The sequence below is a fragment of the Peromyscus leucopus genome, chromosome 10 (genome assembly GCF_004664715.2).
Source record: "Peromyscus leucopus breed LL Stock chromosome 10, UCI_PerLeu_2.1, whole genome shotgun sequence".
Taxonomy (NCBI): Eukaryota; Metazoa; Chordata; class Mammalia; order Rodentia; family Cricetidae; genus Peromyscus; species Peromyscus leucopus.
Window position 1 is genome coordinate 60375921 of NC_051071.1, and position 13829 is coordinate 60389749.

Below are 13829 nucleotides of genomic sequence, written 5' to 3' on the forward strand. Positions count from 1 at the left end.
TGTTCGGAATCCCATACCAGCAAGTGGCCAGGCCTGTGAGGACATCTGAATCCCCTGGGGAAGTCAGATCCTAGAAGGGCCTACTCCAATAGCTAGTGAAGACCGCCTTTGGGCCTGTGAATCCCAGGTGTCAGGGAGGGAGGGAGAGGGCAGATAAAGTCCAAGGCCCTGCAGAGGGACATGACTTGAGTACTCAAGGGAGAGAGAGTGTGGCTTAGAGCAATGGAATGAGCCAGGAGGCCATGGGACAGGCAGATGGGGCCTTGCCTGGACTTGCCTTTCTAGAGGGAAGGAAGCCAGGCACCGTGCCAGTGGCTGTCACTCCAGCGTAAACTCTCGCTTTACCTATAGATTTCCTTTGTCCATGACACTTAGGTCCTTCTGCGTGGTGCTTTGAACCCATGGGAGAGGCACAGCCCTGCCCTGCTTGGCCCCTGGGATACAGTGACTTGGGTTCCTTTTGTTTTGTTTTGCTTCCCTGGCAGTAGTGTGGCTGGTATTCTGCCCTTACCCCATCCCCCTGTCCTTGCAGGGTTATCTCATGATTTTTCATTGCGGCAGAAAAGGCATTTATTACGAGCACAGTGGCATATTTTAAATGTTTGTCCCCGAGAAGGCTGCTCACTGTTGAGCAGACTGGAGTTTAGATAATAATCGAATACCTTTGTGAGTCTTTGACCAGGAGAACACGGCGCACTTGAGACGTGAGTGACAGTGTCGTGTGCCTCTCCACTTACCGCTCTCCCTCCTGTGAAATGCCATAAATAACTGTTAGGCAGTTGGACTAGCTTAGCATAGAATAATAAATGGACAGCATTCTCAAAGAGCAGGCGACAGAATATGCATTATTTATAAGCCTTAAGTTTTAAACAATGTATTTTTAATTTTAATGGACACAGTAATTGTACATGTTTTGGGGGTACAGCATGACATCTTAGCGCACGTGTGTCATGTGTGGTGATCAGATCAGAGTGATTGGCATGTCTGTCACCTCCAGCATACCATTCCCATGGGCCTATTCAAAGTCCTCTCGACTAGGTAATTTGAAAGATGCAAGTAATTGTTGTCAAGCACGTGGGGCCTCGTGTCTTATGTAACAGGAGGACGGACTCCTCCTGTGCACCTCTGTCCCGGACTCTGGAACCATCTCCTCTTCCTTCCTCCCTCAGACCCTTGGTAGGCGCTGCTAACCAATAACTCAGTCCTTCTGGGGACAGGATCTTACTCAGTAGCCCAGGCTGGTCTAGCGCTCACACTGAAGCTTACTAAACTAGCCTGGAGCTTGCTCTGGAGGGTAGGCTGGCTTTGGACACCCCCCCCTCCCCCCGCCATCCTCCTGCCTCTGCTCTCAAGTGCTGGTAGTATAGGTGTACACCACCAAGCCTTGTCTGTACTTTGAGAAGAACTTCTTAGCTTTTAAGCAGATTATGAATATTCCCATGGAAATGACATGCGCCTAAGGTGCCAGACATGCCAGTCACCCTGATCTGATCACCACACATATATGTTCTGTGATGTCACATTGTACCTCCAAAATCTGTACGATTGCTATGTATCAATTAAAAGGAAACGAAACTGTGCCGTGTTTGTCTCTTTGTGCCTTATTTCTCTTTCAGTGCTCTCTGCTTCTGTCTGTGTTGCTGCAGACGACAGGGCTCCATCCTGTCATGGCTGTATAGTGTTTCACTGTGTACATACACCACAGCTACTACTACTACTTCTTCTTCTTCTTCTTCTTCTTCTTCTTCTTCTTCTTCTTCTTCTTCTTCTTCTTCTTTTTTTTTGGTTTTTCAAGACAGGGTTTCTCTTTGTAGCTTTGGTGCCTGTTGTGGAACTCACTCTGTAGCCCACCCTGGCCTCGAACTCACAGAGATCTGCCTGCCTCTGCCTCCCGAGTGCTGGGATTAAAGGCGTGTGCCGCCACCGACCGGCACACCACAGCTTCTGCATTTATCTGTTGGTGCCTGCTGAGACTGACTGCTTGATTTAGTCAGCAATGTCCCAGTAACTACACCGAGACCTCCTGTGTCGTCCTCACTTCAGCCCCTCAGATGTACACCCAGCAGGGAGGTGGCACATCTTATGAGGGCTCCATTTCCTAGTTTTGAGGAGTCTCATGCTGTTTCTTAATGGCTGTACTAATTTATTTCTACCAGCAACATGTAAGAGTTTTTTTTTTTTTCCTCTCCACATCCCATGTAGCAATGCTTTCTGTTTTCTGGATAATACCATTTTAACCTGGTGAGATGACGTCCCATTATGACTTTGAATGGCATTGCCTTGGTTACTAATGTTGAACTTTTTGTTTTCATGCACTTGCTACTCATTTGTCTAATATCTTAAGAAATCTTTTGAGCCAATGTCCATGCAGGCCATTTGTCCATTTTTTTTTTTTTTTTTTTTTTTTTTTTTTTTGGTTTTTCGAGACAGGGTTTCTCTGTGTAGCTTTGCGCCTTTCCTGGAGCTCACTTGGTAGCCCAGGCTGGCCTCGAACTCACAGAGATCCGCCTGGCTCTGCCTCCCGAGTGCTGGGATTAAAGGCATGCGCCACCAACGCCCGGCCATTTGTCCATTTTTAAATAGCATTTTTCTTGCTTGTTTCTTTGTTGCTTAAGGTCTCTCATGTCTTAATAAATCCCCAGGCAAGTGAAGAGGCTTGCAGATTCTCTGTTCTCTGTAGGTTGTCTCTTCCTCCATGGACTGTTTCCTTTGCTGTAGACAACCTTTTCATTTACCATATATCAAATGATGTTTGATCATTTTTTTTTGTTTGTTTTTGGGTCATATAAAAAAACAATTCTTCTCCAGACGTGTGCCCTGAAGCACTTTCCCTGTATTTTCATAGTAGTTGCATAGTTTGGGGTTAATGTTTAAGTTTTTGACCTATTTTGAATTTATTTATTTATTTAATTATTTTTTGTTTATTTATTTTGGAGGTATGGTCTTACTTATATAGCCCTGGGATCCTGGAACTCACTATGTAGACCATGTGGAGCTCTAACTCACAGAGATCCACCTGCCTCAGCCTCTAGAGTACTGGGATTGGAGGCATACACACACGCTTTGATTTTTTTTTTCCGTGTGTGTGTGTGTGTGTGTGTGTGTGTGTGTGTGTGTGTGTGTGTGTGAGAGAGAGAGAGAGAGAGAGAGAGAGAGAGAGAGAGAGAGATTTTCTGCTCTTGTATTATATGTCTCATTTCCCCAGCATCATTTAGTGATGAGACTTTATCCAATGTATATTCTTGCTGCATTTATGGAAAATCTGGCTGTAGCTATGTATATTTATTCTTGGATTCCTTCATCTGTTTCATTGGCCGGTGTGTCTTGTTTTTATGCCAGTTGTGATGGCTATTCTTGGTTGTCAACTTGACTATATCTGGAATGAACTACAATCCAGAAATGGAGAGAATACCTGTGATCTGGATCTTGAGGAAGGAAGACACAGGCTTTTGATTCAGATCTTGATGTGGGGAGGTACACCTTTAATCCGCACACCTCCTGCTGTAAATCTGCATAAGGACAATGGAAGAAGGAAGGGTTTGTTCTGCTTGCCCTCACCTCATCAGCACATCCATCCCTTCACTGGCAGCTGGAGCCTACTTCTTCAGGATTCCAGCACATGCAGAAGACCAGCTGAGACACCCAGCCTCTTGCGACTGAGCAACTCTAGATTCTTGGACTTTCCATTCACAACTAGCCATCCTTGGATTAGTTGGACTGTAGCCTGTAAGTCATTCCAATAAACCCCCTTCATATATATGTATGTGTGTACATATATATGTACTCACGCACACATACAAGCACGCACGCACGCACAAACACAGGTTCATTCCTTAAGTTCTGTGACTCTGGAGAACACCAGTATCATGCTGTCTTGTTTACAGTTGTTTTTGTGTTTTTGAGATAAGATAGGGTTTCTCTGGCTGCCTTGGAACTCACTTTGTAGACCAGGCTGGCCTGGAACTCAGATCCACCTGCTCCTACCTCTCAGCTTTGTAGTATGTTTTAAAGACAGGTATTGGAGCCTCAAGCTTTTGTTCCCCCCGTTTTTCTCAAGAGTTTTTTCATTGTTCAGTCTTTAGTGGATTCCACACAGATTTTTAAATATTTTTCTATTTCTGTGAAAGATGTTAATATTCTCATAGGAGTTGCTTTGTATCTTGTGGCTACTTCGGGTAGTGTGGATATTTTAGTAATATTCTAGTCCATGAACATGGGGCATTTTTCTGTTTCATGTTCTCTTCAGTTTTACCAGGATTTTGTAACTTTTAGTGTAAATGATGGCTGATTTCCTTGCAGGTACTCTGGGTTTTATGGCTGTCATCAGTGGTATTGGTCTCTTGTTTTTCTCTTGGTGTTTAACCAAGGAATTGATCTTTGTAGGATGATTCATACCATGGAGCAATTCTGAGTTTATGAGTTCTCACCACTTCTGGTATCAGTCAGTCAGTTATCTGTATTACCTATCTGCCTCTGTCAGTTAAGCAGTCAGATCTCTTATCTGCATGTGGATAACCTGGACACTTCCCCTGCTGTATGTTTTTAATTTTGTTCTCTTATGGCTCTGGCCCTTTTTCTTTCCTTTAGAAAAGTTGTTAGAGTTTTTTGAGATTTAGCCAATTTCAATATTTTTTTTTTAATATTAAACTAATTCATATACTTGATAGCTAAGGTCGTACATTTCATGTGGAATGTGATCTTATCTTCATAGGGAGGAGGAATGGGAAAACTAACTTTGGGCTAGCAGTTAGGAAGTGTTCCTTAGTTATGGTTTCTATTGCTGTGAAGAGCCACCATGACCATGGCAACTCTATTTATAAAGGAAAACATTTAATTGGGGTGACTTACAGTCCAGAGGTTTAGCGCATTATCAGCATGATGGGACATGGGGGTGTGCAGGCAGACAAGGTGCTGGAGCCGAGAGTCCTACGTCTTGATAGGCGGGCAACAGGAAGTGATCTGAGACTCTGGGTGTGGCTTGAGCACATGAGACCTCAGCCCACTCTACAGTGACACACTTCCTCCAACAAGGCCACACCTACTCCCACAAAGCCATACCTCCTAATAGTGTCACTCTCTTTATTCTATTTCTGAAGTCTGCTTATCTCCTTGTATACAGAACTTACCTCCATTCCATTTTCTGGTGTTCCCTTTCTCCTCAGATATTTTTTCTTTGCTCAGCTTGCTCCTTTTCATCATGTATCTTCATTAGAGTCAACACTAGTGTAACAGAGTCTATACTAGGCTGTTTCGAGATTTCTTCTGCCAAAGAAGTTAACCCAAAACCCTTCACTTCAGCCTCAGGCAAACATTTCGGACAAGGGCAAAAAGCAGCCACTTTCTTCACCAAAATATCACGATAATGATCTCTAGGCAACACATTAAAATTCTTCTCCTCTGAAACCTCTTGAGCTGGCTCTCCAGTTCAAATCGCTCTTAGTACCACTGTCTTCCATGCTTTAACTGGGATGGCCCATTTAGCAGCACTTAAAGCATTCATCTGCTTTTCTAATCCATAGTCCCAAGGTCTGTTGTTGGATTTTTTTGGGGAGGGGTCCTGCCACCTAGCTCCCTAATAAATACATGGAGGCTTAATCTTTCTTATGAATGCCCAAGCCTTAGCTTGGCTTGTGTCTAGCCACCTTTTCTAACTTAAATTATCCTATTTACCTTTTGCCTCTGTGCTTTTACCTTTCTCTATTTCTGTATATCTGGCTTTCCTTCTTACTCCGTGGCTGTCTGTGTGGCTGGGTGGCTGTCCCCTCACATCTTCCTGTTGTCCTTTCCTTGCTCCCTTTGCTCTCCTGCTTCTTTTTGTTTCCTGTTTTCTTCCTTCCTTCCTTCCTTCCTTCCTTCCTTCCTTCCTTCCTTCCTTCCTCCCTCCCTCCCTCCCTCCCTCCCTCCCTCCCTTCCTTCTTTCTTTCTTTTTTTTTTTTTGAGACAGGGTTTCTTTGTGTAGCTTTGCATCTTTCCTGGAACTCACTCTGTAGCCCAGGCTGGCCTTGAACTCACAGAGATCCACCTGCCTCTGCCTCCCGAGTGCTGGGATTAAAGGTGTGTGCCACCATCACCTGGCTTCACCTGTTTCTTTTTATTCTGCCTGGCAGCCCACCTAGTCCTCTCCTGCCAAGTTATTGGCTATTCAGCTCCTTATTAGACCAATCAGGTGTCTTAGGCAGGCAAAGAAACACAACTTCACAGAGTTAAACAAATGCAACACAAAAGAATGCAGCACATCTTTGTATCATTTAACAAATATTTATATAGCATAAATGAATGTAACACATCTTCAACTAATATTCCACAACAAAGGTCCGTATTCTTTCCAATAAAAGCATGGCCATGCCTCTCGCAGCAATACCCCAGGCCCTGGTACCAGCTTCTGTCTTAGTTAGGCTTTCTGTTGCTGTGAAGAGACATCATGACCACAGCAACTCTTACAAGGGAAACATTTAATTGGCTTACCTTCTCAGGTTCGGTCCATTATCATCATGGTGCGATATGGTGGTGTGCATGTCTACATGGGGCTGGAGAAGTAGCAAAGTGTCCTACTTCTTGATTTGCAGGCAACGGGAAGTAGACTAACTCAGCATGGCTTGAGCATATATGAGCCCTCAGAGCTGGCCTCTACAGTGACACACTTCCTCCAACAAGGCCACACCTACTCCAACAAGGCCACACCTACTCCAACAAGGCCACACCCCCTAATAGTGCCACCCCCTTTGGGGGCCATTTTTTTCAAACCACCACAAAGTGTGACTTACTCCAGCTTGGCCAGTGCTGCCATCTGACCCAGTCTGAGAGTTAGAAGGAAGAGCCTTGGAAGGCCACAGCGCAAGCCATCTTGGTGCTATCCCATTTCCCCGCTGCATTCCAGTACAGATTTATGTGCAGGTCATTTCCTCACTAAGGCGAATAAAGGCTTCGTTTTGGCCTCCTAAGTGCATGTGTTCTCTGAAGGAGTTCGTGCTCAGCAGCAGCTGGCCCGCACAGTTAATGCAGTAGATAGTACAGTAGGCATGCGTGCGTGCGTGCGTGCGTGCGTGCGTGCGTGCGTGTGTGCGTGCGTGCCAGCCGCCAGGAGCCTGGTGGCACCCTGTGCAGCTTGGTGCTGTGCTCGGGTTTGCTTTCTTGTAAAGGTGTGGTAGATTAGTTGCCACTGGGTGGTTAGTGCTGGCTGAATATGTCGTTTCTACCTGCTCGATGTGCGTGCCCTCTGGCGGGAAAGTGGAGAAAGCATAGTCTTAGGATGCTCACTCTGAACTCTTCAGCAGGGTTCACAGGCTCATTGCTTACCCTTTCTCACGACACTTGAAGATGACTTGTAACACCCTGGCCCTATTCAAGTGTGCTAGCTCTGTACCTGCATTCACTCACTGTTTTGAATCTTTCTTTTCTTTCTTTCTTTTTTCTTTTAAGATTTATTTATTTACTTATTATGTATATAGCATGTATGACTGCAGGCCAGAAGAGGACACCAGATCTCGTTACCGATGGTTGTGAGCCACCATGTGGTTGCTGGGAATTGAACTCAGGACCTCTGGAAGAACAGCCAGTGCTCTTAACCTCTGAGCCATCGCTCCAGCCCCCTTGAATCTTTCTTGAGCACTTTCTATGAGCAGGTAGTGTTGTGGGTATTTGGAATACAGCAGTGGGCAAGATCCTGGCCTCTGTAGAGCTATGACACAGTTTATAGTCCATAGTATGTGGTACAAATGCAGCAGAGAAAAAACAGAATGTTCCAAGTGGCAGAGTGCAGAAGACATCCTGTCTGTTGATCTGCAAGATCCTGTGAAGAGGGTTAGTTAAATGACACACTTAAGTGTGAGAAGAAACCGTGTTGTTCTTAATGGGAAGAACACTCAAGGCAGGGCTCTGAGGTGTATGTGTGTGTGGTGTGCTCACAGAGTGTCAGTCGATGAAATTGATGCGGTACAGGTAAGGCCCGTGCTGCGCTCTGGGCCCGTGATAAACTGCTTTGAACAACAACCTTCCCTTTCTACTGTGGCTGAGGTAGGGGTCAGTTTTAGTTTGTTCCACATGCTCCCTGGTTGACAGCCTCTTCCTATTGATTAGTGCGTGCCTTTCATCCCGGCATTTGGGAGGCAGAGGCAGGAGGATCTCAGTGAGTTCAAGGCCAGGCTGGTTTACAGAGTGAGCTCCGGGCCAGCAGGGTTGTGTAGAGAGATGGTGTCTAAAACTAACAGACAGAAAGGCTCTTTTAGCTCGTTAACTCTACGCGTGTGTTAATCCACAGAGACCTGTGTGTATCCATTCCCTTCCGTTTGCCACAGTCCTGTGCTGCTGTAGCTGCTGCACCTTTACACCAGGCAGGGGCAGCCAGGGGCCCGGGGGCTGAGGCCTGCCCACCATCTCGTTTTTACGAATGACGTTTTATTGGAAAACAGCTCCACTTCTTTGTTTATGTACTAGTTATCTGCACTTGAGCCGCAGTGGCCAAGGAGCTGCAATACAGATGCATCGCACCCACAAAGCCCCAGACAGTCTGCCCCCCAACAGTAGTCTCTGCTCTGCCCCAGACTCCTGCAGTCTGCCCCCCAACAGTAGTCTCTGCTCTGCCCCAGACTCCTGCAGTCTGCCCCCCAACAGTAGTCTCTGCTCTGCCCCATACTTGGTGTTGATACCTGAGGAGAAAGTTCTTCCTTGTTCCCTTCAGCAGTTTCTCAGCAGGGCAGCATTTGTTCTCAGAATTGGTTCTAAGCCTTGGCTTCCTTTTGCCTATTGTTATTTTTCTCCATGGATAGGGGTGGCTGTGGGGTGGGGGTGACTGTGGGGTGGGGGTGACTGTGGGGTGAGGGGTGACTGTGGGGTAGGAGGGTGGGGTGGGTGAAAATTGTAGGACGGCAGAATAGGAATTTGATTGCTTTTAATTTGTAGTTTACTGAAGGGAACGCCATCGCTTCATAATGTTGGCATTTTTCCTCCCAGAAATAACCATCTGCAATTATGTCTTCCGCTAGACTTGACTCTTTCTGCTTTTCTGTTTCGCATTTTGAAGTTTATTCCTGTGTGTATTACTGCTTTGATGCTGCTATCATTGGACGCTCTCAGTTATATCTTACAATTGGCATTATGGCAGAAAGGAAGGATTTTGTTTATTGTGCATTAAAATCGTCTCCGATCCTTACAGATATATAAACTATTAGGAATTAAATTGTTGTTTGGCGGTCCTGTCTGAGCTTACCCCGGGTCATTGGATCCCTGCTACTCGTCATGTTGTAGAGGTCTGTATCTGCAGTGGTTCAGTGGGGTGCTCTGAGCCCTCCTTGCCTTTCATCTTGCATGGATCACAGGAAATAGTAATTAAATCAAATGACATTTTCATACCCGGTCAGCGTTCGTTGGTGGTTTTGAAAATACCCAGAAGATAATGTAGGTGAGCTCTTGACCAGTCAGGCTGTGCTGTGCAGAGCGGATTGTGGCCAGAATGTGGACTGTAGCAGGGTGCCTGTCCCCTGCAGTCACAGCACCCCTGCTCCCTGTGGAGAGCCTTTGGATCACAAGTACAGTTGACTTAACCTTGCATTTATCCTGTAGAATGGAAAGATGAGCCGGAGATTTTTATGAACCTGTTCGTGCTTTCCTGAATTCATTCCCTGTAAAGCGTTTGATCTTTACCCCGACATCTCTGCCTTAAGGATGTGAAGTCTATTTTAGATTTCAAGGTCTATTACTTGCCCTGAGCATGGAACAGATGAACCATAAATCCAGTGTCTGTTAACCTTTGTGAATTTATCTTTTATTGCTATTTTTTTCCTGCTAAATTCGTGTCTTCTTAACTTACACTGTGAGACTAAAGGGCTACTCATGTTATTGGTTTCGTCTGTTTTTCCTTTTGCCTTTTTGAGTGCAATGACAACCTGGTGCCTGTGGTAGGACTTGGGTATGGAAACGGATAATTGACGTAGTATGTGACTTGTCAGATGGACCCTTTTGTTGCTGTTAATGAAATGAAACAGTTACATAGAATGTAATTGTGAGCATCCCGGTGTCTTTCCCAGGCATAGAGAGTTCCCGCCCCCTTCACTGTGTGTGTGTGTGTGTGTGTGTGTGTGTGTGTGTGTGTCTGCACTTTTATGCGTAGCAACGCTGTTACGGGTTGTAGAGATGGTCAGGCCACTCGCGTTGGTCACAGAGGAGCTCTGACTTTGGGGTCTTTGGTACTTTGATAGGTCTTTGGAGTTAGACCTACATAGATAGAAGCTATTTCCTGTGGTGGCTTGGTGTGGAGTTGATAGTTTTAATTGAGTATTCTAGCTAGGCATTGTGGTTGGGTGTGACCCATCTTGACATCATGTAAGCAGGCAGTTGCATAGTTTCATCCTTATAGCACTATACAGGGTAACTTGTTTTTCATTCTATAGATAGAGTTGGAAATTAGGTTGAATTAATGTGGTGATATTTTATTTGTGCTGAAATGTGTGATATTTTATTTGTGCTTTAATAAATAAAGTTTGCCTGGAGATCAGAGGAAAGAGTCAAACCACAACACAGAAGTCATGCAGTGTTAGCACACGCCTTGAATCCTATCACTTGGCAGGCAGGATCCCTGTGAGTTCAAGGCCACACTGGAAACAGAGCCAGGTGTGGTGGCATATGCCTTAAATTCCCAAACTAGTTAACCATGGAGGTCTGTACAGACAGACAGGAAGTGACAGAGCTGTGTAGGAAGAGGAAGTGATATAGCTGGGCAGAGAGAGCAAATCAGAAGAGAACAGAAAGGCATCTAGGCGTGGGTAGACAGGAGTAGGTCTCTTTGGAAGCTGTGGAGTTGTCGAGGTGAAGTTGACTGTGGCTTGTTCTGCTTCTGATCTTTCAGCATTCACCCCAATACCTGACTTCAGGGTTTGTTTTTTTTTTTTTTTTAATTAATAAGACCCTTTAAGATTTGTGTTACAAACGAATGAACTAAAACCTGTGGGCTGGCGATTTGGACCAACTTCTAGACCCCAGGGTCAGAATGTACAGCACAGTGTTGCTTTTGGCTTGCGCCCCCGTGGACTGGGTTGAGTGTGGAGGGGAGACGATGGGATGGGTGTGGAGTAGGAAGAGAAGGATCTGAGGACTGGTGTGAAAGACACTCCGAAGCCAGGGCAGGGTGGTGTAGCTCATGAAGGTGGGGACTCACTGTGAGGATAACTTGCTGCTTCTCTTGTGTGTCTTCCATCTTTACTACAGGGAAGGGGATGGTTGAACAACCTCCATTTGTGCAGGCACACATATGCAAAGTCTGGCATGACCTGAACAGCAGGCTAGTGAAGTGACATATGGTGGCCACGGGACGCGCGCTACATGTGTGCTGGCCTTTTGACACGTCCTTTCTGCCTTCCCTTCTGTTGTCCTCAGTGGCAAGACAGTCCATGGTCTCAGCGTTGGTTTTGGGGGTGGGGGTGGGGAGCAAAGTGATAGTGGAATGTATTGGCCTGTTCTGTTTCTAAACAGAACACTGAGATGGTTGTGGGAGTTGTCTGCGCGGGGGTTGTGTATTGCAGCTCCCCGCAGCCTCTTGTAGGGCAGCTAAACACTGTTGTTTCTGGCTTAGAGACCCTGTCCATTTTTATTAAGTGTAAACACGAGGAGGTATGTATACCGTGCACACACAAGCACACGTGCCCATTCTCATCCTGTGCACCATTCTGAGCCTTCCCTGTGCAGGTGTGCTGAGTGGGTCATCAGGATTGATCCTGTGCCATTTACCTTCAGTATGGCCAGATTATTTGGATCCAGACAATTAACAGGGGTCTTAGCTTATGCTTGTGTTTCTAAGATCGGGTCTTGAACATGCCCCTCCCCCTGCACTGGGGTTTCAGGGGATCATCATCAGGTCAGGCCAGGAGTCCATCTCTAAGGCCTGTTTAGAGGCTCTGGGTGGTAGTGTCTGCTAGAGCAGTGCAGGTGGACATCTGTGTCGTCTGTTTCTGCGCCCACCTGTGACTGTCAGGGACAGCTTGTTACCTGGCTGCAGGGCTGCCCATGAGTGGATTCCTAGGGCAGGTGAGCCTGTTTGACAGATTGAGAGCAGCAGCCGCCGCCGCCCAGTGGGTCCAGCCCAGCAGACAACTCACATGGTCGCATCTGACCCCTGGGTGTGCTCTCTACATCTGGTGCATGTCCCCAGTGATCGCGGTGAAGTGACTTAGAATGGTGTGACTCCGAGAGCGTCTTTTCTAGGCCACTTTCAGTCTAGTATTTGTGACTGGAAAGAAATGGAATTAATGTAAATCCTGCTATTTATAAAAATGCTTACTGATACATTTTCAAATATCAAATTATTAATAACCTTTTAGCTCCTTTGTATGGTCTTCATATGTGTATGTGCACATACTTCAAAATCTTGTCTGCCTGTGTGTGGTGCTAAGGACTGACCTAGGGCTTCATACATGCTAGGGTAGGACTCTACCACTGAGCTATATCCTTGACTCTAAAAGCATTTGAGGTGGGAAATTCTAAAGCCCGGTAGTGTACCGCGGATGTGCTGTGCAAGGTTCTGGCATGGAGCAGCCTGCAGGCTCTCTCATGCCTGACATGGCATGCAGTCCTGAAGGGGTTAGAGGTGGTGCATGGTGCACGCACACTCTCTGTGCATGGGGAAAGTGCTTACTCAGGAGTGCGGCTCTGAATCTGTGGCATTCTCCACTGTTGCAGGGCCTGCAGGTAACTGCACACTCCCCTGAGCTCTGGGAGCAACAGTTCCCAAGACAGTTCTCTATCTGCATGTTTAAGGGGAGGTGGAGGGTTATAGATTCCTGTGGCAGTACTGTACAGTCAACCCCGGAAGAAATACACTGTAAGACTATAAAGTGCCGAACACTGGGACACCGTTCTGTCCTTTTCTGGCTGGGGGTGTGCTTGTCATACCAAAATTCTGGGGAGGGATGGAGAAGCGAGCCCAGTCCTTCTGAGATCTGTGCGCATGGCTCGTTTGAGTTCCTACCGTTATTTATACCTTCCTAGGAGATGCAGGTTGGCAGCTGGCGGGATTTCACAGCTACTGCAGGATTTTTTTTCCTTTTACCGTAGAGTTGGCATGAACTCCCATGTGGTCAGAACTCGTTTCTGGGGGCTGAGCTCGTAGCTGCATGTTGTTGACCTGTAAGCATCCGGTTAATCGAGGCACCGAAACGACTATTTACGTCGACTTTTGAGCGTTGGAGATTTCTTACTGTCTGCGAATCGGCTAACACTGGTTTCTTTTCTCCCTTTTCTTTTGAAGACTTTCAGCTGAACTCTCATCTCTCAACACTGGCAAACATTCATAAGATCTACCATACCCTTAACAAGCTAGTAAGTCAGCCTTTAACGGCCCAGTCGCCAGCTTTGACGCGGCCCCCCCTCTGTGCGATTGCTTTCGATAAAAGAATTGACGCTGCGGCTCTCCATTGCTTACGAAAATACCGAGCTTCCGCGCTTGCTGTAGGGTGTGCGGTTTCTTGGTGTTTAACGGTCATATTTCTTACAGAATCTGACAGAAGACGTTGGCCAAGACGATCACCAAACAGGTAAATGTGAACGCTACTGACTTTTAAGTGAGCATGCCGAGGTGTCACAGTGAAAGGGAAGCCATGGCCACAGAGGCGTTGAGCTACCACCCTAACGCACCCTGTAACATCCCTCAGTGAGCAAGCTGTCACTGTTGAGGGCCCCGGTGAAAAGGCAGTCCTGTGACAGCACCTTCCCAGCAGGGGATCTGTTCCAAAGCTCCGCCTTGAGACAGCGCTCTGATTTCCTCCCAGGGCCTGAAGATCCTTTAGTAGGTTTCAGGAGCAGTTCTTTTCCTCACTGGAAGCATCACAGCTCGTGCTGAAAGG

At 46.4% G+C, this 13829-nt stretch overlaps 1 protein-coding gene across 8 annotated transcripts in view; it reads left to right on the forward strand.

Annotated features, from left to right (window-relative positions):
* Dcun1d4 (defective in cullin neddylation 1 domain containing 4) overlaps positions 1-13829 on the forward strand; it is an 85369-nt gene that overhangs the window by 22564 nt on the left and 48976 nt on the right. For 5 of the 8 annotated variants that reach the window (XR_005092338.1, XM_037209097.1, XM_028859779.2 and 2 more), the window contains 2 exons: positions 13235-13305; positions 13481-13520. The exons of the other annotated variants lie outside the window; for them this stretch is intronic. Coding sequence is in view for 3 of the 5 variants with exons in the window: in XM_037209097.1 (XP_037064992.1) it covers positions 13235-13305; positions 13481-13520 (111 nt within the window). In the remaining 2 variants the exon portion in view is untranslated. The remainder of the gene's footprint in view (positions 1-13234; positions 13306-13480; positions 13521-13829) is intronic. 8 annotated transcript variants of the gene reach the window in all.